General features: G+C 37.9%; 1 protein-coding gene across 2 annotated transcripts; it reads left to right on the top strand.

Annotated features, from left to right (window-relative positions):
- The first annotated feature begins 4,929 nt into the window (after positions 1–4,929).
- On the top strand, positions 4,930–26,771 carry syncripl (synaptotagmin binding, cytoplasmic RNA interacting protein, like). Of its 2 annotated transcripts, XM_056476616.1 has the most exons (12): positions 4,930–5,060; positions 9,150–9,311; positions 13,093–13,211; positions 15,056–15,163; positions 15,273–15,386; positions 16,812–16,988; positions 17,070–17,205; positions 17,531–17,736; positions 19,226–19,375; positions 19,453–19,574; positions 20,137–20,497; positions 25,693–26,771. In XM_056476616.1, exons 2-12 carry the CDS (start codon positions 9,161–9,163, stop codon positions 25,729–25,731), a joined length of 1,683 nt encoding a protein of 560 aa, XP_056332591.1. In that variant the 5' UTR covers positions 4,930–5,060; positions 9,150–9,160; the 3' UTR covers positions 25,732–26,771. The 2 variants fall into 2 exon arrangements, with proteins under 2 accessions (XP_056332591.1, XP_056332592.1); XM_056476617.1 differs by lacking the exon at positions 9,150–9,311 and having other exon boundaries at positions 4,967–5,060.
- The last annotated feature ends 247 nt before the right edge of the window (positions 26,772–27,018 follow it).

The raw sequence follows: 27,018 nt of genomic DNA, 5'->3' as shown, positions 1-27,018 counted from the left end.
TCATTGTCATGTTCAAGAAACCAGTCTGAGATGATTTGCGCTTTATGACATGGCGCGTTATCCTGCTGGAAGTAGCCATCAGAAAAGGGAGACACTGTACTCATGAAAGGATGAACATGCAACAATACTCAGGTAGGCTGTGGTGTTGACACCATGCTCAATTGATACTAATGGGCCCAAAGTGTGCCAAGAAAATATCCCCCACACAGTTACACCACCACCACCAGCCTGAACCGTTGGTACAAGGCAGGATGGATCCATGTTTTCATGTTGTTGACGCCAAATTCTGACCCGACCATCTGAATGTGTCAGCAGAAATGGAGACTCATCAGACCAGGCAACATTTCTCCAATCTTCTATTGTCCAGTTTTGGTGAGCCTGTGTGAACTGTAACCTCGGTTTCCTGTTCTTATCTGACAGGAGTGGCACCCGGTATGGTCTTCTGCTGCTGTAGCCCATCCGCCTCAAGGTTGGACGTGTTGTGTGTTCAGAGATGCTCTTCTGCAGAGTGTTGTAAAGAGTGCTTATTTGAGTTACTCTTGCCTTTCTATCAGCTGGAACCAGTCTGGCCATTCTCCTCTGACCTCTGGCATCAACAAGGCATTTGCACCCACAGAACTGCTGCTCACTGGATATTTTCTCTGTAAACCCTGGAGATGGTAGTGCATGAAAATCCCAGTAGATCAGCAGTTTCTGAAATACTCAGACCAGCCCGTCTGGCACCAACAACCATGCCATGTTCAAAGTCAATTAAATCCCCTTTCTTCCCCATTCTGATGCTCGCATTGAACTGCAGTAGATTGTCTTGACCATGTCTACATGCCTAAATGCATTGAGTTGCTACCAAGTGATTGGCTGACCTAATAAAGCGGCCGGTGATATATATACACACAGTTGAAGTCAGAATTATTAACCCCCCTGAATTATTATCCCCCCTGTTTATTTTTTTCCACAGTTTTTGTTTAACGGAGAGCAGATTTCTTCAACACATTTCTAATCATAATAGTTTTAATAACTCATCTCTAATAAGTGATTTATTTTATCTTTGTCATGATGACAGTAAATAATATTTGACTAGATATTTATCATGACACTTCTATACAGTTAAAGTGACATTTAAAGGCTTAACTAGGTTAATTAGGTTAACTTGGCAAGTTATTGTATAATGATGGTTTGTTCTGTAGACTGTTGAAATAAATAGCTTAAAGGGGCTAATAATTTTGACCTTAAAATTGTTTTTAAAAAAATTAAAAACTGCTTTTATTCTAGCTGAAATAAAACAAATAAGACTTTCTCCAGAAGAAAAAATATTATCAGACATACTGTAAAAATTTCCTTACTCTGTTAAACATCATTTAGGAAATATTTTTTCTAAGGGGGGCTAATAATTCTAACTTCAACTGTGTGTGAATGTGTGTATATATATATATATCCGTTATTTGTTGCTATGTATTTTTTAACACTTATTTTGTTATCATCAAAATGCTATATTTGTTTTTTTTTTTTTGTCTTTAGGTAAAGTTTTACTAGTTTTTGTGTGTTTTGTTATACATTTCTATATGGTTTTATAGATTTATACATTTTTCATTTGAGTTTATTTTTGTTTTATTTTTTTATTTTAGTTAACATCATCCTCATGCAAAAAAGAGATTTGCTTCTTGTTTAAACTACTTATTTAAAATGAGCTGAAACAACACAATTCTTGAGTTTTTTTGGGGGTAACAACTTAATTGTTTTATGCTCCATAAACTTAAATGTGTTAACTTAATCGATTTGTGTTTGACAACATGAATAAATTGAGTGGAACCCTGCATTTTAACATTGCTAGACTAAATTGAATTGAGAAACTTTGACCTGAACTGTTCTCGTCTGTTTAGTTACCCACAATCCTCTGCTGTAGTGCCACTATACACTGAAAAAAATTACTTATTGGATTTACACATTTTTTAAGGTAAGTGATAAACAATTTTTATAGGCTGAATTTAAACAAACAAATGAATATGAACATTACTAAATAAAATGTGTTTGTTAAATGCAGCCCATATAAATTGTTTCCAACCACTTAACTTAAAAAATGTAGTAAATTTAATAAAGAAAGTCCTGTTTTTGCACCTGTCAAAATTTGATCGATGACGTCTGGCCCTGCCCCTTTTAGGGTGGGACTTCTGGTTTAAGCCCTGCCCCCTTGTCACTATCAGCCCCACTCTGACTATTTATTACAATATCAGTTCACTATGTTTTATTAAAGTGTTGTAAAAACAATATAATACACTTTACCATAATCATTCATTCACTTTCCTTCGGCTTAGTCTCTTTATTAATCAGGTAATGAACTGCCAAAATATCCAGCATATGTTTTACACAGCGGATGTCCTTCCAGCTGCAACCCAGTACTGGCAAACACCCATACACTCTTATTCACACACACACACTCATTCACTACAGCCAATTTAGTTCAATTCAATTCACCTATAGCGTGTGTCTTTGGAATAGGGGAAACCAGAGCACCCGGAGGAAACCCACACCAACACGGGGAGAACATCCGCACTCCACACAGAAATGCCAACGATCCAGCCAGGACTCGAACCAGTGATCTTCTTGATGCGAGGCGACAGACCACTTCAAAATTCTGTGACTGTGATATTCCAACAACAATTGCCAATAATAAAAAGTAAAATTCAAAATTAAATGTTTATTGAATATTGCCTTTAGAGCTAATGTTAATGAATGAAGTGATACTGAAGAGAGAGGACGATAACAACAAAGGGATTTTCTCCTCTCCATACCTTATTTTTCACTATACGTTTCCATTTAGATGTTTTTTGAAAAATAAATAGAAAGTGCCAATTATAAAAAGTAAAATTTGAAATGAAATGTTTAATGAATATTGCTTATGTGCTACTGTTTACTAAACCAGCCCAGCTATGTAAAATATACAATTTCTAATACAGAGATAGCCCTTGAGGGAAAAAAAACGAAGGAAAATCACTAGTTAAATGCATCATTAATAGTCACTGTTGTTGGAATATCACATTCACAGAATTCAAAATGCAATAAGCTTAACAGAGGCCAGATGATAATGATAAGTTGGTGTATTTGAATCACAATATATTAAAGCGTATAGAGGAATTACCAACCAACGTTACACATGACGTCACATGGGTTCCCAGTAGCAAAAAAGACCAGTTGCAATAGCAAACATGTTGTGTTGTGTTGTGTTGTGTTGTGTTGTGCGGTAGGATGCCAAATTCGAGTCCAAAAATCAAAAACGTAACTTTTACCGTACACCACACTGATTTTAATGCCAACTGCAGAAGTCTTTGGCTAAAAGGGAGCTGAATGGAGTGAAGACCTAATTAAAAATGCTTTGCAGTTCTCATTTCATATCCGGTGAGTTCACGCTATGCTAAATCATACACATTACTTGTTTTTGATTACAGCAATGATTTCAGCAAAAACAGTTAAATATGGTGATTTAAACTGCGGACACTGAATGCTTAGAATGAAATGTAAAAATCTAAGTTCACATACCCTGCCGTACAGGTGCAGTTCGCTGTCAGAATGCAGTTGTTTTGAGAGGGGCTGGATGCAGACCTGGTGCAGTGCAATCTGAGCTGCATCCAATGCTTTTTAATGCGCTCACCTAACCCCACCCCTAACCCAACCCATCATAATGACATCACTCCATTGAGTGCATTGTGTCTGACATTGCATCGCGGAGTGATGCAATCTCAGCTTGCATCATAAAGGCTCATCCAGATACTACTGTTTGTTTTGCTTGTTGATGATTACCCAGGCCTTGTACAGTTCCGTCTTCTTTCCTTGTCTTTGGCTAGGCAGAACCTCGGTTTTTAGCACTACAGAGTTTTGAATCTGGTAATCATGGGACCAGGGGCGTAACGGACATTTTAAAAGTGGGGGGGACAGCTGTATGAGATCATACATTCATATAATTATTAATCTCCTGTTTCTAAATGGTCTGACTCTAAAAGTGAGGGGGATGTATCCCCCCGTTCCCCCCTGGTTGCTACGCCCCTGCATGGGACATTATTTCTTGCACATGACTAGAACTAAATTGTTAGCATCCAATGATTTGTAGGCCTTTAACTTCTCTCTTGTAAAATCACTTGGAGTTTCAATGAGAGTTGTATATTTCGGGCTGGATGCTTGGCGATTTCGTCTTATCCAATATCCATTGGGAAGGTGCTATCGCAAATGGACCTGTCAGACGAACGCTGCTCATTTTAACGTTAATTTTGCAGAATAACTGTGCTTATCACTGGGTGACAAGCTGTTATAATACTCTGAAACATTATGTAGATAATATATATAATATGTAATCAATATAACTTATTTTTAAGACAACAACAGGCTCTGTACCCCATCGAATGTTATTCCCTCGCTGTAAATGCTAGCGCTCCTGGGTTTTTTTCTGCAACCTTGCTGCGCGCGCATCCTGAATGTTTACAAATTGGTAATTCGTTTATAGGTTACATCCACCCCTGCATATTAATTCACTATAAGCTGTAGCGTTCATTAAAGTGCTGTAAATTCAATACAGCCCAATACACTTTACTATATTGTGGTTCAAAAAACCCAACTTATAATATTATCTGACTTCTGTATGTTTTGAATTATGTGAATATGATATTCCACTAGTAACACCAGTGACCATTAATGTTACGTTTAATTGATGATTACCCTTCGTTTGTTTTCCAAAGAAGTACATTTTCATAGTACATTTTATATGTCTGGGCTAGTGTAGTAAAGAGTAAACACTTGGCAGTGTCCAGTGAGCAACAGTAGCCTAAATATGTCATCCATGATGCCATCCCGAACGCGCTTCCCCGTGTAACGTGACCCCTCCAATGGCTGCGTGAGAAACCCCGTACAACCGGAAGCGGAAAAAAACTCCCGCGGCATGAGTTTCGCCGCCATTTTGCACCAGACCTATTGAAAAGAGTGAGATAGCAGACACGGCGGGATTTGGCCACTTTATCCTCTTTCAATACGTTTCCCTCTGGATTTATCCCAACACAATCCAAGATATAATCTGACAGGTATGATGGCGTTCTGTTCAGTTTGGCGAAGCCGGAGCGCGGTGTGATTTTCGGTTTTCAGTGAATAATAGTGTACGGCGGCACCGGCTTCAGCGGCGGCACGCGCGCGCGGATACACGGCCACGTTTACCAATAATTCCCGGACTCTCTTCGTTTTGATTTTGTACACGCGTACAGTGTTAAGCTAGCGTGGTGAAGTCATTGTGTGTTTTTATGTTTGCTGGTGGACAACAAACACGATGCCCCCTCCTTTCCCAACACACACACATACATTGTCACACAAACAAACAAACTTAACACGTCCGAGCATGACGAAACTTTCCGCAGGAAGTGTTAATGACTCGATCGCGAAGCTAAAGACTTGTGTGTTTGTGTTTAATGTCGGATTTTATGTGCTGGAACTGTGTTTATCTGAGCGCGGAGTGTCCACGTAGCTCTTGTGTTGTGGCCTAGCGAGTGTGCCCTTGTCATTCAGCATCTGCACAGTGACAACAAAGAGACAGAGCCCGACGCTGAGTCGTCATTTTATACACACTCGACTAATGTGGAGATTAATTTTAACCATTTGCCAGCTTTATTATTATTATTAGTTGTAGTAGTAGTATGATGATGATGAGTTGGTTAATCATATTGTGAAGCTAAAGTGTATTGATCACCACACTAGTTATTGAGGTGAAGAATGTTGAAATGATGAAGATCTGCAGTGATGATGAGGATGTGGTAGATATGGTGGTTTTCTCAGTAGACAGCATGATGAAGATGGTCCCAGTGCACATGCTCGTGAAGCGGGAATCAAACACGTGGAGCTCTGAGTGATGAAACAGGCACGAAACCACACTCAAATGGTTTTGCTGTTTGTTCAAGCTACTTATTTAAAATAAGCGTAAGCAACAAAGTTCTTGAGATTTTTTTTATTTGGGCTACTTGATTGTTTTCTGTTCAATCTACTTAACCCTTTAACTGCCTGCTCTACCAAATGGTTGATAATATTTTGACTGTTTTAAATAATGGCTATCACACACACACTCACAGGATTGTTGGTTCACAAAAAAAAAAAAAAAAAAAATCTAACAAACATAATCCTGTTGCTCTACTACACTTGACTTTGGGTTTTATTGTAAAAATACTAACAAGAAAACATGTTTATTGAGAATCTGAACTATTTTATGGCCTACGTCAAGAAATAAAGATGATTTAGTATTCAAAAATGTTTGTTTTTATATAAATTGGTCTGACACTTCATATTTTCAGATTTTTCATAGTTTATGAATTAATTTTGATAAAACCGATATATTAGCCTCTACCAAATGGTTGATATTTGATAAATTATGGGATGTGTTTAAAAAAAAATGCATTGAGGTTGTTAACTAGCAACATTAGGAGGTTTTTTTTTGTTGGTGTGGCAATTAAAGGGTTAAATTTAAAGTCGAGTGTGTATGAAATGACGGATTGGCGTAAGATTTATGACAGATTTTCAACTATTTAGCAATCGCGTAAGTAAATATCTTACTAGGGCTGTACAATTATTCAAAATAGTATTGCAATCGCAATTTGAAACGTTGCGATTAGCTAATTGCAAGTGGCTGTGATGTGGAATATATATGTATTATTTAATTTCCCACACCCAGAGCAAATGTGTGACTGCCGTCTATGTGTGATAGTCTTACTAGCCAATTGAGTAAGCACACTGTTGTTCTGCCCAATCAGAATTACGCAAATTACGCAACAGAACTATGCAGAATGCCCCCAATAAAAAACAAAAAAAACATACAGGAAAAGGACCATTGGGTTAATGGCGTCTGCTGCTTCAGAAGCATTAATAGACAAATTTATATCAAAGAAAAACAGGACATCAGTAATATTTTAATATTTTGGTTTCAAAGTCACAGACACCAAAGAAAAACAGGTGATTTTTAAAAGCTGTCGCAGAAGTGTTTACAGGTTATTGACCTGAAGCTTGACTGCAAAATTAAATCGCTAATCAAATTGCAATCGCAATGTCTGTCCGAAAAATCGCAGTTAGATATTTTCCCCAAATCACACAGCCCAGTAAAATTTATGATGATAATGCCATTGAGTGAAATCAGGTCCAAAAACAGTATGGTTAAATACACAAAAAAATGCAGGGTTCCACACGATTCATTCATTCAAGTTTTGGGACAACATGAATTAATTTTATTGTAATAGTACTATTATAAATGAACTGAAATGTTTTTATAACTGAGGTATAAATTAGGCATGGACCGTATACGTTTCTGACGGTATGGTAACCGTGGATAAAAATTTTGCGGTATCAGCAATGCTGAATTGGGATTATATTTGACCAGGAGCTGCAGTTCAGAACATGGAGTCATTGGAGATTTTTACCATAATGGAGCAAAAGTTTATCATTTGCATATTTTTTAAGCCCTGTGACTGTATAAGCATGTGAATAGAGTTTAAAGCATTCAGACACAAGGAATTGTACCATTTGAAACCTTCATAAAAATATTTTATTGAATTATTTATACAACGAAGACTATGCAGTGCTATTTTACGTTTGATCGTTACATTTCTGTACCTGAATTCTTACCAACCAGAGCTAATTAAGTCATCTGGTGAAATTGTATTCATATCGCAATATACATTATACAGAAAAATGAAACATTACCATGTCAGGTTTTTCCAATATCGTGCAGGCCTATTTTAAATGAAGTTCTCATCAAAGCAGTAACCAAAAAATGGGTTATTTAATTTTTACTGTAAGATATTCACAATGTATTCATGGAAGATGATCTATACTTTTTACCCTAATATTTTTTCATCCTTATAATGCATTTTTGGATATTGCTAAAATATTCCCATCCAACACAACACTAGTTTTGGGGTCCAGGGTCACAAATAACAAAATCTCCTACACGTGCTTTAAAAAATACAAATTTCCTCACCTCAAAGGGTTCTAAGCATTTATCTCCCGTTTCTTCCTATACGAAAGAAGATAATTGTCTGACATTGAGTTTTTTTATACCTACTATAGATGTCAATGGCTACTTTTTCATCATGCTTCAGAATAATTTTGTGTTCAACAGAATAAAATTCACACAATTTTTAAACCAGTAAATGGAGAGGATATGTTAGTATTTGCGTGAACTGTACATTTAAAGATTCCCTTCAATTAAAATGAAGTTAAACTGTTGTTCGTAGCTATGTTTCCATCCAAAGATGCTAATTGCGACACGCAATGAACACGTAGTGGCGCGTCCTTAATGATGTTTAGATATCTATTTTGACTTACATTATAATTTGGGTAAAAGTCAGTTTGAATGCAGTGTTGTCCTTATGGTTGGGGATTTTCTATTTTTTTTATTGTCTTTATCGTTTTGGGCTGCTTAAATATTTTCATTTGATAAAGACTTAATAGTTCAAACATTACACCGAAAGCTTTTTCTCAAAACAAAATGTGGTTTTTAACGTGCATCTCTAACTGTGTTTCCATCCTCTTTATGCGCTTTTTGGATTATCGCATAAATACTTGATGGGAATGGCAAGATGTGCTTAAATTTTGAAAGTGTGGATGATCTTATGCGCATATCTGAGTAGAATAAACATTTTATTCAGTAAAAAATGCACATAAACTACGATGGAAATTCCAGTATGTGGATTAAAAGTCATGTGATTTTGATATAAGAGATCATCTAGTAAAAAAAAAGTCTGTGATGAATGGCATTAGTGGACCAGTACATCAAACCAGTGCATCACACACACAAATGCAGCACATTCTGTTTTATATTTCTGATATTTTACCAGTTCATCAGTGATTTGTTTTCTTTAACTCCCTGGATATAAACGCTGCATTGTTCGTAAATCTTTAAAGCAGTTGTATGCTTAAATTTACTTCACATCTTTGTATGGAAGCATAGCTACTGTGTTTATTAAAAGTGCATGCTCGCTACATTTATAGAATAAGCAAGTGTTCCTGATCATTGAGCAGTGAGTAAAATCAGGTTTATCCTGCAGCGTTTCTGCTTGCTGATGAAGACAGACGCCAGGCTCCAGTTCGCTCAACTTTGACCCAGTTTTGGATTAATTTGGCCCCTTACATCTGCACAGGTCACGGAGACATGGCCACGGAGCATATAAATGGAAATGGTGGTACGGATGAACCGGCGGAGTCTTCAGCAGCAGTTACCCATTCAGAGCACTTCCAGACGCTACTAGACGCAGGCTTACCGAGAAAAGTTGCGGTCAAACTAGATGAGATTTACATCGCAGGTGAGATGAGCAACACATTTCACACTCTATAGGACAGGTGTCAAACTCAGTTCCTGGAGGGCCGCGGCTCTGCACAGTTTAGTTCCAATCCTAATTAAACACACCTGATCAAACCAATTGAGTGCTTTACGACCCGCTCACACGGTGCGTCAGCGTCAACACTTCCCATTCACTTTGAATGGGTGACATCAGGCGTTGTGGATCCGTCTGCGTCGCTTTAGTGGTGTTGCAGAAGTTGGGAATTTCTCAACTTTTCAAGCTTCAGCCAATCAGATAGCTTTATGCAAATACCAGACTTCATGCAATGTCAGACAGTAGCCAATTGTGGACTAATTTCATTGGCTGACACTGCTATGATGATCACATCAGCCCTAACTTCAGACACGCCCTCTGTCCAGCGTTAACGCTGATGTACCGTGTGATTGCATGGTTAGGGTTGTTTGATACCTGCAGATAGGTGTGTTAATGCAGCGCTGGGACTAAACTCTTCAGGGCTGCGGATCTCCAGGAACGGAGTTTGACACCCCTGCTCTATAGGATTGTATGCGGTGTGGTGCTTGTGTGTGACTGTTGAAAGTGTTGTTTTTTTGGCAGCGTATTATTATTATTATTATTATTATTATTATTATTATTATTATTATCAGGGCTGCATGTTATTGGTTAAATCTTATGTTTCTGTTTTATTGTTCTGCGGTAAATATGATGATATGAATACAGTTTCACACGATGGGTTCAATTGGTTTTCTCGGGAGTCTAACAGCATTCAGGTGCAGTAATTGAATAATCACAATGCAGAAATGCTTTTCTTTGTGTCGTTTCTAGTCCAAATATCTAAAAAAAATCTTAATCAACTAAATGTTTTGTTTTCAACTTCAGAAAAAGGCAAAATTATTTCAGTTCATTTAAATGAAGTTTTTCCTTAAAGCAAGCTAAATGATCTGCGAGTGGGATAAGTAAAATAATGTTGTTTTTGCTTTAAAATGTAGATATTCCGACAAAAAGGAAAAAATTTTTGGAAAAAATAAATTGTATAATTCTTTATAAATACAGTAATCAAATACAATCTTATGGCTTCTGGTCAACTATAATTCAGACTCAACCTTGCATATCTTGCGATGATCTTGAACAAAATCCAGCCAAAATGAAGTTCTTTTTGTGTTTGTTTTGGCTAAAACCGCTCATCAAGCCAACATTTTGGGGGAGTTTATTTTGGTCCTAAACACCTTTGAGCTGCAGTTGGTCTGTGAAAATTACAAAACTGATGGCTGTCTTTTGGAGCTCCGCCTTAGATGTGCTTTGTCCGAGTCAGAGAGGCCAGCACAATAACACCAATAGCAACGTAAACTGGAGCTGCTACAGATGTATCCCTGTACAATCACCTTTGAAAGGACTCTGAGGGTTTCACACACCTGATAAAGTTGGCGTCTGTATAAAAATATAAAGCTATGCTGCCGTGGTGCTTGCAGAGAAGGCTGTTTGTCAGATATTAATTTTCTTTCATCCGCTGTGGTTGTGTTTGGCAGACTACACTTAAGCAGTGAGACACCTTTACAACACCACCTTTTGTTGTGCAAGTGTGTCGGAGTGTTCGAAACCGGTATGCCCATCACTCAGCCTTTTCAAAACCGTTTTTGCCCTAAAATGAAGAACTTGACCGTTTCTGCACTGTAATCTTAAAGAGATCAGGACCAGTTTGTAGTGCCATGAATATTATCTGCTTTACTGTCTCTTAATTTGGAGTTCTGATGTGAACTATAAGAACAAATCAGTCTGTCTAGATGAGTTATTTACGTGTGGTGTCAGAGGAATCACGCTGAGAAATGTGCACATGCAGGGACAATGACAGCAGCTGGGTGTGATTTGGGTTATTATAGTTTATAAAGCGATGCATCCATTAGATTCACTCAATGGCTCTGCTGTGTCAAATTGCACTCGATCTTCAATTGACAAAAGCACTGCTGGAGTTTTTATATTACGTCTAGGCTAATGGTATCAAAGTTCATTGTAATTAATTGCTAAAGCTATTGTCATGGTGTACAATATTATAACGATGGTAAATATTGATACAGTATTATAACGATATTGATAATAAGCTGCAAAACAGTTACCTTAACTGCTATAATTTCAATATAATTACTTTTGTATTTTCTCTCTCTCTCTCTCTCTGTGTGTGTGTGTGTGTGTGTGTGTGTGTGTGTGTGTGTGTATATATATACACGTGTTCAGAATAAACAAATGGTTCAACCAAATTACAAAAGGGTTATAAAGTACAATATGTAAAACTTTACAAAAAAGTCTTGTTAATATTAATGAATAAATATCACTTGAGACATGGCTAGAGTTTTTGCAGTTACTATGTCAATATTAGTAAAAAAAAAAAAACTGCTGAAATTAATTGGTCATTTACATTTAATAAAACGATTGACTTTTTAATAAGATTATGACTACGGTTTTAACACGTTAATAGCCATGGACCGAGTAAGTTACATAAGTCTGCGCAAACACAAAGGTGAATTATCGTGACAGGGTGTGAATGATGCAGAGTTTGAGTAAATCTGCTCAAATCGGATGTACCGTGCAAGTTCAAATAATTAAACTTGCCGATAAGTCACATGAGGTGAAAAACATCCCGTGAGTAAACTAGTGCAAGTGACTGGCTGCTCTGTGTAGAATGAAGCTGTTTTGGCCAATCAGAAAGGAGAAACCTGTGCATGCTGACTAGGGCTGCACAATATATCGTTTCAGCATGGATTTCACAATGTGATCATTCGCAATTGTCACGTGGCAGGATATGCAATGTTGAGCATTATAATTGATCATTTGCATGTGTTTTTGATGCCCGTGATTTATATAATGATTTTAAAAACATTCAGGTATAAGAAGTGTACCATTTGTGACTTAACTACGATTAATTTTGAGTTATTTTTATTTTTACCATTCAGTTACTGTACTTGAATACTGTTAGACTCAGAAAATGGTAAAATATTTTATTTCAATTGTGTCTTTTTCTTGATTGTATTTATAGATTGCGTGAAAATACTCACAAACACATGCAATTACAGAAATGCACTGCAAACAGCACAGACCACAATGAAAATGTGTTGAAGGACCCTAAAAAGTTTATAGATTGTTTATTAGATTTGATGGAGATGCAAATAGTAAACCTTAATTCATCAATCTCTGACTAAACAAGTGCATGGAAATACTCGCACAACATGCAAAATACAGAAATGCACTGCAAATAGCAGCGACAATGTCTTGGCGCTCCCTAGAACGTTTTATGGAGATGCACTCCCACTGCAGAATCATCCCAACTGGTCTAACATTATAAATTCTTTCCAAATAGAGATATAAAGTCATGTTGTGAAATTGTATTCATATTGCAATATATCTCGCAAAATAAAAAATATTGCAATGTTAGAATTTTCCAATATTGTGCAGCCCTAATGCTGACATCATGAGGTGCAAAACAACCACAACGAAAACCTGAAAATCTTCACTCTGGCTGGTTTTCAGAAAGTTTCGGTTTCTTTTGCCTGATGCCACGTCTTTGTGTGCACCAACAACCATACTGTGGTTTTGAAAATATCTGTGTTTGTCTAGAGAGGGCCTGAGTTTTACACCTGTGGGATTTGTTTATATAGTTTTTTATATTGAATTTGTGAATATCAGCTTGTGAAATCGTTTCAATATTTTTTTGGTTGTTTTTAAATTGCTAATATGTGAAATGTGTTGGCAGATTGTAGTGTGTAAAGGGTGTGTTTTTTTTGTTTTTGTGCAGGGCTCGTGTCTCACAGCGATCTCGACGATCGAGCGATCGAAGCTCTCAAAGAGTTCAACGAAGAAGGCGCGCTGCAAGTCCTCCTGCAGTTTAAAGAAAGCGACCTGTCGCACGTTCAGGTATGTTAGACAAGACTAAACTAATGCAGACTAAGTCTCAATGATTCCTTTCAATGATTCCTTTCACCGAGTGTTTTTGACATCTTTAGTATTCGCTTTTGAGGAATTTTATGGTCTTTAAATCAAGCATTTTGTTGACAACGCATGAATATAGCGATTTTGTATAATTGTATTTGTTTTTAATTGTATAGTTATTAATGAAATGTTTTTGTCATGAAAGGAGCCTTTGTTGCTGACATGGCATTAAATAAAAATATGATTAGTCTTATTGCATAATGTAAAAAATATAATCTCAAATTTACTAAACAATCTAGTTTACAAGAATGTTAGCTGTATTGAACATGTTTGACGGCAACAATGAATAATCTTTAGGGCAATTAAGAAGTGTTTTCAGAGATATTATGTACTGGTGCTTGCACCTTTAAGTTTTATTTGTTACAATACAACATTTCTGATCGTTTTCTTTTTCACTGCGCATCGTCTCCAGTTCAATCCTTAAATTGATGATTGTAGACATACTAAACAGAAACAAGTTGACAATGATGGAAAGCAATTTGAACTTTCAGCCAATTAGTTCTGTTTCTTTTGCTCTCTCATTCACTTAATGCGCATTTTACAGGTTTATATAGGAACTATGAATAATTGTCTTTGTGTTTGATGTGAAGCTGCATCCTATTATACATTTTTGGAGGTGAGAGAGTTGAGAATGTTTTCATTGGTTTGTTTTTTCATCAGCAAAAATGTCGGCTTGTGCCAGAAAACATGTTTCGGCTGATGTTTCTTTAAAATTTGGCAAAGTCAGTTTTTATTTTACAAAGTAACAGGCCACGTTTGAGAATCAGAATTTTCAACAATGTTGTTTTTAGAATATCTTTTATTGAGATTAGTATTGTGAATTGTGTTGAATAATTAGTTGAATGACTCTTTACATGCCTAAAATTGAAATATCAATGGTTGCTAACAATAGCTATGTTTCCATCCAAAAATGCTAATTAAATTTATTTACAAAACTGCAATATCACATAAAAGACATGCAAATAAAGCAGCATTTCCATCCAACGAGTCAAAGAGAACAAAATTGTCTCTTTGTGATTAACTGGCACCAAATATCAACAGTAAAAACTGAACTTGCTATGGTAGGAGACCACTTCAATCTTTTCTTTTATTAATAAATGACTTGCGCCTCAGAAAACGATGACGGCGCGCAATGAACGAGTGGTGGTGTTTGAAACGCGAGACGCGGAGCACAGACGCTCTTGACAGTTCTGTAGGTCGTTATTAATATAATTACACTAATACTGAAAGGTGAAGGCATTTTAAAATGACCAAATCAACATTTCAGATGGTTTACAGTGTGCTCAGCCTGCTGGTTTATCTATTCACACGCATTTTTATCATCACATGATCACTTAAAACAAAATCACATGACCTTTTTTAGTGCACATACTGGAATTTGTTCGGTAAAAGTGTTTCCATCGTGGTTTATGCCCATCTTTTCTTATTGAATAAAAATTATCCTACTCAGTTATTGGTATGTTTTTTTTTTTTTTGTTCAATACGTATGCACATCTTGGCGTTTCCATCAACCATTTTTTTTTATTGCACATCCAACATGCACATAAAAATAGTTGGCTGTTAACATAGCTAATGAGAACATGCTTGTAATTTTTGTTTTTGATTTCCTCTAAGGTTAATTATCTGTCTCATATTTTTATGTTCGTGTGATTTAGTTTGTGAAGGAAAACTCAGTGGTTCTGATGCTGCCTCAGTTTCTTTTGCATGTTTATTTATTTTTTTATTCGCATCCTCCTGCTGGCGCACGCTCACCTCATGTTTTAATACAGAATAAAAGTGCCTTCCTCTGTGGAGTGATGAAGACGTACAGGCAGAGGGAGAAACAGGGCACCAAAGTGTCAGACTCTACTAAAGGACCGGACGAGGCCAAAATCAAAGTCAGTCTGCTTCACTTTATTGTTTGTTTTGTCCCGCCACTGTTGGTTCTTGTTCGTTCTTTTACTATTTATCGAGTTACAAGTGCTTTTCTGTGTGCTGCTTCACCAGGCTCTGCTGGAGAGAACTGGCTATACGCTTGACGTGACGACAGGCCAGCGCAAATATGGTGGTCCGCCTCCAGGATCGACCCATGCCGCAGTACAGCCCACCATCGGCACAGAGGTCAGTCTTATAGTCTAATAAATGCACATCAGCACACCGTTATTCTGATCTAGTGTTTGGTGGTCATTGTATACCTAAAACTGCCAGTGTAGGTAAATTCTGTATATATATATATATATATATATATTTTTTAAAAAGCATTATTTCACTGTATTATGCCACCGTGTTATCAAAGAAGTTGAAAAAAATTATACAATATTTTTGTCCTGTTTTAATTTGAGGTTTTTTTTTAATGCAAGCTTCCTCACAGAAGTGCTCTGATTGTTAACAGAGTTGTTGAATGTTAAAATAAGGTGTATTAAATAAAACATAAGGAACATCCTGGATCTGTTGCTCTTCTTTATTGTTTTTTAATGTATTTAAGAAGTATTGGATCAGGTTTCGGTATGGACAGATACTCAATCAAAGGACTTGAGGGACATTCCTAAGGGTTAAGCTTAAACTCTTACGTCTAACAACTGAAAACAGTAATTATGTATAAATGTAATATTCAGTAAGCTTCAGAACCGAAATCTCTTAATGAAAATGCTAGCACTGTCCATCCATAACAGCAGGTGCAGTGAACAACTGTTCGGTCTTGTTTATCCATGTTTATGTAAACGTTAATGGACGTGCGTAACCGTTATACACTCTCCTCTTTTTCAGTGTCTCGTATGAGCACTGTGTTTTTTTTAGACTGCTTGTCAAGATAAAACAGTTTCAGCTTTTACACACAGCACTGTTCAATCTCAGTTACACAGCCGCAGACCAATCAGAAGCACTCTGAGCTGAGACCAGAGTTGCGAGCTTCAGTTTACAGTAGCAAGTTGGCATGGCACTGGCAGCCTCAGAAAAGCATTTCTTGATGCAAAGACGCGTTCTTTGTGAATAACTCCTAAGTTGTTTACTGCTGGATTCATTCAGGATGAATACATGTATTGTTACACCCCTATTGTTTACAGAACAATATCAGATGGTGATGTAGCTTTGCAAACACATCTTTCATTTATAGCATGTCTAAAGCCTGTTTTATACTTCTGCATCGAGTGATTGTACCCTATGGAATCTACCTTGCACAGAGCTAGCCTTTGTGAGCATTAATAATTCTGCATTGTGTGTGTGTTGCTCTGTAATAACACTTCTATTATATAATCCGTTCGGTTTCTTTGCCGGTTTTTCACCTGAAATGAAACTTAAAAGATAGAAAGAGGCAAGAAACACAGAACTTTCAACAGCTGTAATCATGAAGCCAATATTTGGAGCTCCTCCACAGGACTCAACACTTGTTAAACACCCCGGCCTATCCCATGGCGCTCGCCATTTTAACGTGATGTTAAAGACATACAGAATTTGAAGCTTTCCCAGTTAAAGCACGTTTATTCCAGCCTTGGTTCAGCTGTTCACTTTGGATCAGTGGGATCTGATGATTATGACCTTTGTTGACAGATTTTTGTGGGAAAGATCCCGAGAGATCTGTTTGAGGACGAGCTGGTCCCTCTGTTTGAGAAAGCTGGACCCATCTGGGATCTGCGTCTGATGATGGACCCTCTCAGTGGGCTGAACAGAGGATATGCCTTCGTCACCTTCTGCACTAAAGAGGCTGCTCAGAAAGCGGTCAAGCTGGTAAGTGCTGATCTGTTAGTCCACGTTCAGCTTGCTGGAGTCAGTTCAGTATTTGGATTGTTATTCTGATCTCCTTTACAGTGTAACAACAATGAAATACGGCCCGGTAAACACATCGGCGTCTGCATCTCTGTTGCCAACAATCGTCTGTTTGTGGGCTCCATTCCCAAGAGCAAAACCAAGGATCAGATCGTGGAGGAGTTTGCCAAAGTCACTGGTAAGTCATGATGATGATCATTTGTGATTTGTGTTTACAGTTGATGACGTTTATTAGCCCTATGATGTAGATCATATGGGCAGAATAAAAAGTCTCATTTCATAGAAGTAATCTAGCTGAATATATCTACACTGCAAAAAATGCTGGGTTCCACACAATTGATCACCACTTGAAGGAATTGAAAGGACTTATTTCCAAACTTAAGTGGATTGAACACAAGTTGTCCCCCAACAAAACTCAAGAATTGTGTTTCAGCTCATTTTAAGTTGTTTGAACAAACAGCAAACAATTTCTTTGAGTGTAATGTTTATCTCGATTCCAACAGAGGGCTTGAACGACGTCATCTTATACCATCAGCCTGACGACAAAAAGAAGAATCGAGGCTTCTGCTTCTTAGAATATGAGGATCATAAAACGGCAGCTCAAGCCCGCCGCAGGTTAATGAGCGGCAAGGTCAAGGTTTGGGGGAACGTGGTGACTGTGGAGTGGGCCGATCCTATAGAAGACCCCGATCCTGAGGTCATGGCTAAGGTGGGAGGTTTTCCATTAGCTGCAACGTTGTGCAGCCCATATATATATATATATATATATATATATATATATATATATATATATATATATATAAAGGTAGCTCGGAAAAAAAAAAAAAAAATTCAATTCCAATTCACCTTTATTTGTATAGCGCTTTTACAATGTAGATTGTGTCAAAGCAGCTGATCCTGAACCATGCAAGCCAGTAGCGACAGCGCAATTTTCACTATCACAGGCAGTTTTTTTTTCTGATTGTGCGTTGTGCAGCATAGATAGATAGATAGATAGATAGATAGATAGATAGATAGATAGATAGATAGACAGGTAGATAGACAGACAGACTGACAGACAGGTTAATAGATAGATAGACAGACAGACAGACCGATAGAAAGATAGACAGACCGATAGATAGATAGATAGATAGATAGATGGACGGACGGACGGATGGACGGACGGACGGACGGATAGATAGATAGCAGGGAAAAAAATTGCATGTAATATTTGTCCAATAAATAAATAAGTATATAAATAATATAACTAATAATTAGTTTGTTGAAAACTATCTTTACTAATATTAATTTTAAATTTCTATAAAATATTATATTTATATGTATATATTTTAATCACACATTTGCCCTGAAGTTCTAAATAAGGTTAGAAATATCTAAATATCTATGTACACTTTAGATGTAAAAAAGAAATGGCCCTTTACATGTGGTCAATATAATAAATTGGTTGAATTTACATTTATATATCGTTATCAGGACACATTAATTGTATCATGATATGATATTTTTGTCATATCACACAGCCCTACATTGAGTCAGTTTATTTTTATGAAGTCACATAAAAAATGTATACCAGCGAAAAGTCCTTCATACTGTTTTCAACCCTACAGTAAACACTATGGGTGGTACGGTGCATGCATTTGTATTGTACTGTCTTAGTACAGGACTTTTGGTTTGGTGCATTAACATCTAATAATATAAAAACATTCAGAGTATGAGCCATATGGACTGATTTAAATACGTTTCAATTGAAAATGTTATTTGCCACGTGCTCTCTGGATAAAATGTCTTTGCAGGTTTGAAAATGCTATCAAAATCGATATTTTTCCTGGTATCGTATTCAAGTTACAAATTTCAGTATCTCAATAACTACAGTAGAGTAATTAAACTTCAGACATGAATAAAAAATATAAACGTTTCAATGCAAATCCAATTATATCCACTTGTTTGGTAAACAAAGCAGTCATATATCTATTAGAAAACATTACAAACTATAGTATATCATATAAACATTTGCATATTATTCACTAATGTTACTGAAATTAAAATACAGAACTGAATAAATATATATTGACACACTTTTAAATTAGTAAATAGATTGAATGAGGCTCAAAACCCTGCTGATTTCTTAACACAGATTTAGTGTGGGCCTAACAAAATGTTAATTTGTCAAATTATACACAATTTCACGTGTTATTTAGGTCAAAGTCCTCTTTGTGAGAAACCTGGCGAGCACAGTAACAGAGGAGCTCCTGGAGAAGACGTTCTGTCAGTTCGGCAAACTGGAAAGGGTTAAAAAGCTGAAAGACTACGCCTTCATCCACTTCGAGGAGAGAGATGGTGCTGTCAAGGTGATCTTCTCTTTAGTTGTCTGAGTTTAGAGGTTGTCAGTAACGTATGTGCAGATTTTAATCAGACTTTTCCACAGGCTCTCGCTGAATTGCATGGGAAGGACTTGGAAGGGGAACCAATTGAAATCGTCTTCGCGAAGCCGCCCGATCAGAAGAGGAAAGAGCGAAAGGCCCAGAGACAAGCTGCTAAAACTCAAATGTAAGAGCATTTATAGTGCTTTGCAGTGGCAGTGCCCATTCACTTTTATTTTACTTGATAAATATCCACCACATGCTTCAGAGGATCATAGCCCTGCTGAAAAATCCAGCTTAAACCAGCCTGGGCTGGTTTTAGCTGGTTGACCAGTCTGGTTTTAGAGGGGTTTTGGCCATTTCCATGCTGGTTTCCAGCAATTTCCAGCCTGGTCTTAGCTGGTCAGGCTTGAAAATGACCAGCTAAATCCAGCTTGACCAGCTTGGTTTAAGCTGGGCATAGCTGGTTTTGGCTGGGCTCCCAGCCTGGCTAGCTGGTCAAGCTGGTTTTACCTGGTCAATTTCCAGCCTGACCAGCTAAGACCAGGCTGGAAATGGCTGGAAACCAGCCTGGAAATGGCCAAAACCCCTCTAAAACCAGGCTGGTCGACCAGCTAAAACCAGCCAACCAGCCTAGGCTGTTTTAAGCTGTTTTTTTCAGTAGGGAGAGCCCTAAACATTAAAGGCTGTTATCGCCACATCTGTTGAATTGGTCTGGGTCGATTCTAAACCACATGCGTTTGTTTCAGGTATGATGAGTATTATTACTACGGCCCACCGCACGTGCATCAGCCGACAAGAGCGAGGGGACGAGGTGCTAGAGGTTATTCGTATCCGCATGACTATTACAGCTATGAGGATTATTACAACTACTATGGCTACGACTATCACAACTACCGAGGCGGCTACGACGACCCCTACTACGGCTACGACGACTTCCAGGCTCACGTGCGAGGAAGAGGCAACAGAGGAGTGCGAGTGCCCACTCTGTCCCGAGGCCGCGGCTCCAGCGTCAGCAGAGGACGAGCTGCTTTCTGCCAGCGCGGGGCTCCAGGATCCAGCCGTGGGGCCCGGGGCTCCAGAGGAGGCCTCCAGCAGAGATGTCGAGTGGTACGTGATGTGACAAATATATCACAGTAGAAGTCATCTCATATTTTAATAGCTATATATATCACAACATAGTACCTTTCCTGTAAATTCACTTCATATTGACTGCATAGATAAGGAAGTCTGAAATGTTCGTATGCGTATTCATATCTGAAAAATTCATCACACAGACACCAAGTCTGATGCGTATTAATGAATCCACTGCGAAATAATCCTCAACACAGTATGAAATGGAGTCTTGGAGTGGTGAAGATGATTGTGGTCTTCCTGTTAAACAAAGAATAAAAAGAGAGGAAGGAGATCTACCTCCTTATCAAAGAACTGTGGGATTATCTCGACCCAGTCAAAGTTTACTTCAGGATGTCCGTAGCTCAGTTTGATACTTTACTAGCAATACTGGAAATAGAGTTTCGATTGGGCCCAAAAAACTAAACCCGACCCTACTTGAGCACCTTGTGTCTAAGCCCGACCTCGTCCAGCATTAATGTAATTATGAGCCTGAGCCCAATTGAAACCTGACTAATTTTTAATACGTGGGCCGTTATATCAGACGTTCTCAACTACAATTCTTGTCTGAACTACAGAAATTAGTTTTGATTGATCTTAATGAATAATGAAACAAGAACAAATCATGTGAACTGCACTGTTTGTTTATTCAGAATGGATCGTAACAAAGGGGACATTGAAGGCTGACTATTATCTTTTCATTATTTATTTTATCTTTGCCATGATGACAGTAAATAGTATTTTACTAGATATTAAGCCACTTCTATACAGCTTAAAGTGACATTTAAAGGCTTAATTAGGTTAACTAGGCAGGTTAGGGTAATCAGGCAAGTTATTGTATAATGATGGTTTGTTCTGTAGACAGTTAAAAAAATATATAGCTTAAAGGGGCTAATAATTTTGACCTTAATGTTTCATAAATTCTAAACTGCTTTTATTCTAACCAAAATAAAACAAATCAGACTTTCTCCAGAATAAAAAAATATTATCAGACATACTGTGAAAAATTCCTTGCTCTGTTAAACATCATTTAGGAAATATAGGGGGGCTAATAGTTCTGACTTGCTCTGTATATGACCATTAAAGCGCTCACATTAAGATGACTTTAGATGTGTGTGGTCTGCTCGTCTCCGAGGCTAAGCACACGCAACAACATGTGCTCTTTCACGCTTTTAAAAACATGAATGATTTGAGTGTACATCAAAGAATGATGCGCATCCCGTGCTGCAAAAGTTACTTTACAGTACATGCTTTTAGTCATTTTAACATGAAACTGAGAGCAACAAATGTGTACAACTGAGAAGGGGGCGGTATATGATGCAATAATCGTTTCATCTCGATTAATAATTTTTCGAAACCGAATTTTCGATTAATTGCACAGCCCTAGTAGAAGTCCCCGATTTTGTCATCACCTCTTTCACACCGCACATGCGAGCATACCTGCCAACACTCCTGTTTTTCCCGGGAGTCTCCTGTATTTCAGACCCATCTCCCACCACCCTCCCATTTTGTTATTTCCCCTGGAAAACTCCTCCCCACATATACCGCTTTTTGGATAGTCTGTAACACCTCTGGGTCGCCAACTTTGGTATAGTAACCGATCGCAGCGACTGCCCGAAACCTGATGATAATAGTGAAAACCTGGCATTGATAATGACCAAAACACATTGGATGACAGTAAAAAGTAGTAATTTTTCCCTATAAATGCATTGATAAGATCCACTGATTGTTATGCACCATGTCCGCTCTACATACGTGCTGCTTCACCTCTGTCTGCGCATGCGGTGTGAATGTGTGCTAGTGGAGGAGACGCTGTTGCAGGAGCTAGATAATAATAATATTTCTAGTTTTGGCATAGCTCTCCACTCAATTATGCTAATTAATGGCTAAAAACACACAAATGCTTGATCACGGCCGACCCTGAAGATAGCGGCAGGGAATATCGCCCTTGATCAAGTCATGGCTGGGCTCGGGCAGAGAATCTAAACTAACTGGAGACACACTTTAAAAGTACACCACCAATTTCCATGACATGTGCTTTGTTTAATTCTCATTTGATGAATTTCTTGCAAATGTCTTTGTGGTTTGCCCACAACTGCACTAATGAATTTTACTAATGAAATATGAAACCCTTTTTAAAAGCTAATGCTTACAGGCTAAACCAGGGGTCACCAAACTTGTTCCTGGAGGGCCGGTGTCCAGCAGATTTTAGCTCCCAACTCTAATCAAACACACCTGAACGAGCTAATCAAGGTCTTACTAGGTATACTTGAAACACCCAGGCAGGTGTCTTGAGGCAAGTTGGAGCTAAACCCTGGAGGGACACCGGCCCTCCAGGACAGAGATTGGTGACCCCTGGGCTAAACACTTCAGCCCTCGTCCTGATTGCGATGAACTAATATGGATCAATAGACACCTTGTCCTTATGAAATATATGTGATCATATATTGCACAGCTCTATTTTAGACTACACATTCACTCTTTGAAATTGAGCTTATGTGTACAAAATGATTAAAATATGTGTATTTTTCCCCCTTTCATTATTTTTCATATTGCTTACATATGCAAGGCACTTTGTGGACGATATTGAGGTTTGCACTTTTATTTCCTATCGCTCTGGAAGTGCACGGATTAATTTTATATGTGTCTTAAAGGCATAGTTCACCCGAAATGTACAGTTTTGCCATTATTGTACAATTTTAATCATCGTTTACTCGCACTCCATGTGTTCCAAACGTATTTGAGACCCTTCTGCTGAACACAAAAGAAGATATTTTGAAAAATGTTAAACTCCTCGAAATATATTCTCTTGTGTTCAGCAGAACAAAGAAACTTGTAATGTTTTGGAACCTCTTGAAAGCGAGTAAATGTAAAAAAATTTTGGTGGACTTTGCTTTTAAATATGAAATTGTAGTGCAATTGTTTTCTTTTTGTTGAACCAAGATTAAATGTGAGCACTTTTCAGCCACTGTTAAAAGGTTTCTATTTCAGCAACTAAATGTAGCAGAAATATAAATGACTAACTTTATTTCAACTGGTAAAAACTAGTGATGTACTGATCTTGCATCTCATGGCTGCTTCAGATTGCTGATTTAAAGCACTTTTTCTGTTTGTTTAATGTTATTTTTATGTTTAAAATATGAGTGTTTATACAGAAGTGTTTATTTGCTTTATCATAGGCTGGTCTATCTTTACGTGACTTAAAACAGGAGCGAACCACAGCTCTGTAATCACAATCCACATAAAGATGTTACTAACAGCATGGGGAAGATGGGGATTTCTATGAAGTAAAACCATTATCTGGCATTATCTTTGGTGAAATTGCTACAAAAACATTCCAGTACAAACGTGAGGATAGACTGGATAAAAACCAAAGCTAGTTTAAAATGTAAACTCCCTCTCTTCCAGCAGGTGTCACTAATTGAACAGCAGGAACAACAGAGTCTTTGGGTGATGCTTGGAACTAAGCAGCAGTGCTGTTTTTAATTGGCACACTGAACAGATGCACAATTATACTGAATTAACCCCATGTATAATACATTAAGCATAGATGTTTACTCTATATTTACATAAAACTGATTGAATTAAAACAAATCCTGACCCCACCCCTCTTGCCATCTATTTGAAACAGATTAAACTCCAAGCGATCATCTAAACATGAGCTGAGATAACAACTCCCCAAACAAAAACACTTATATCATACAGTGTGTTTTTTACATGTTAAAGGAACAGTTCACCCAAAAATGGTCATTTATTCACTATTGACTTCCAAACAGATTCGATTTCTTTAGAAGACAGAAGAAGATATTTTGAGGAATGTTAGAAACCGACATCCATAGTAGGAAAAGCAAATGCTATGAATTAAGGTTGGTCGACGTCAACCAATTTGGTATCGTACGATGTCTAATGCGAAACATCTCAATGGACGATGGCATCGTTGTTGTAGGCGGCGGTGAATTGATTATGAATAATTAATTAATAATGAATGAATTATTTGTAGCCTACCGTTTCAACTACCTGACCCGCATGGTGTTTGTTTTACCCATAACCAAATCATAAATAAAGATAAGTTACACACAAATTACCACCTGTCAATCACTTTCCGCAGGACTCTGGCATGAATATGCAGAGTGATCTGTGTTGTTATAATGGCGTCGACAAACATGGTTGGTAAAAACGGTGCACAACCAACAGTATCTGAGTTTTTCACTAAAATTACTAAGTACAAGTGTGAAAGTGAAAGATTGAAGCAGTGTACTGACGCTGTGACATGTTACCTGATAGATTCAAAAGACAGAATAGTCGTTAGATAGAGACAAGATTAATTAAATATCACCTTTAACAACTATATACGCCATGCAGCAGTACATCCTCGATAAACTGTGTGACGTGCACTGCTCTCTGGGCTTTTGTGCTCAAAGCACCCGCTGACTGTTGGAGCTCAGACATGCGCATGCAATGCAGCGCATGGAGTGTGTGTGGTCACGTGATGTGTGTTTTCAGCGGTGTAGTGTGGATGCAGATCTTTTCAGAAATGCTAGGTGAAACGCCAGTGCGGATGTGGATCGTTTTCGTTCTTAAAAGCCATTTTAATACTGAGACATAGTAGTGTAAACGGGGCCTAAGTGTGTGTTTTTTCACGAGCGGGTTGCTACTATGACGGGGGCGGGGTGGAGGATCGTGATTCCGCCTCAGCATCGTGATGTCCATCAGCCATTGGCAATTGACAATGGCATCGTCTATCGACCCAATGTCAGTGGTTACTAGTTTCCAACATAATATTTAGTTAATTACTGGTGTGTAACAAGTCAAGAGTGAATAAATGATGACTGGAGTGTCATGTTTGTGTGAAGTATTTGACTCTAGTAGATTATCACTTTGAAATCAAGAGTACGGTTTAGGTCAGGGGTGGGCAAACTCAGTCCTGGAGGACCGGTGTCCTGCACAGTTTAGCTCCAACTCTAATCAAACACACCTGCTTATAGATTTCTAGTGATCTTGAAGACACTGATTAGCTTGTTCATGTGTGTTTGATTAGTCTTGGAGCTAAACTGTGCAGGACACCGGCCCTCCAGGACCGAGTTTGCCCAGCCCTGGTTTAGGTTAACCAGCACACGCTTTTAAGTCCTGCATGATCTTGACTGATGTACCTCTGCTCGTGTCTGAAGCCTGCTTCTTTTTCTGTCCCCCAGGGCAAAGGGGTCGAGGCTGGTCCTGACCAGGTTGTATGAAGATTGACTTGTTGTATGGGGTTACACCGGATGCTTCCAGTGTTCATAAGCTCACAGCAAACTCAAAAGGTCCAATGATATCCCAGCCTGTATCGAAGCATCTCCTATACTGCCACTCCAACAAACACCCCTAAGAATTCAAGACCATTTTTGGCCGTTTTACATTCGGAGCCCGTCTAAATAAACCAAACCCGCTACTGCCCCCGGTTAAATAGCCCACATTTTTGAACCCGGAGACTTTCAAGGATCCCGATATACGACCGATGTCTTTTTTTGCACTTTTTTTTTGTACTTCTGCGTTTGAAGTGGCTCAGAAGAGCTTGATGCTGATGTATATTTTTGTGCTATCTACACTTTTTTTTCCGTCGGAACGTCCCATGTTAACCTAAAATGTTTGGATTTGCTTGAGCATCTGTGGGTCTTTGGTGTAACCGCCTCACGAGGAGGAGTCAGGCATTCCAGGAACGCTGTTCTTTTAAGAACTTGTCTTTTTTTTTTAAGGGTCGGTTAACTACCTCAGTAGACGAGGATTCAACTACCCTGCCTGTACTGTAAATAGGGACACTTAAAAATGAAAACAAACAAAAAAAAAAACAAACAAAAGCCAAGCATAGGAGCAGGGCTTGTTTCTGATAAAATATGCACAAGGGCAGCAGAACGTCTTCATGTAATATAGTCAATCCACTGCTGCTCTCACATTGCAAACAGTAAAACTGGGCATGCAAGTCAACCTCATCTGATGAGCTGGAACAAGCCCTGCTCTTATCCTCCTCTCAACCTGAACTAGCCGCCTCGCTTCTTCAGATTATGTAGTTACTGGGTGTATGATTGTATGATAGTTTGGAATAAAATGTTACTTTTGTATCGGCTTAAACCACACAAATGCATCCGCTGCATTTGCTAAGCCCTGCAGTGTCCTTTTTTCCCTTCACCTATGGAGCCAGATCAGTCTCAAAAATAATACATTTACTAAATAAATTTCATACGTTCACAACAAAATTAACGTTTACAAAATGCAATTTGTAAGTTCAAAACACAATTCAAAATCAAGCCCTGATTTTCGTAAATTTAAAACACGATTTAGAAATACACAACTCCAATTCGTAAATTCAAAACGACTCAAAAACACAAATCCAATTCGTAAGTTTCAAACACGATTTAAAAACACAAATCCAATTCGTAAATTCAAAACACAATTAAAAATTGCACAAATACAATTCGTAAATTCAAAACACGATTCTAAAATACAACTATCATATTCGTAAATTCAAAACACAATTAAAAAAC

The sequence above is a fragment of the Danio aesculapii genome, chromosome 17 (assembly GCF_903798145.1).
Source record: "Danio aesculapii chromosome 17, fDanAes4.1, whole genome shotgun sequence".
Lineage (NCBI taxonomy): Eukaryota > Metazoa > Chordata > Actinopteri > Cypriniformes > Danionidae > Danio > Danio aesculapii.
This window is presented reverse-complemented; position numbering and strand designations above follow the sequence as displayed.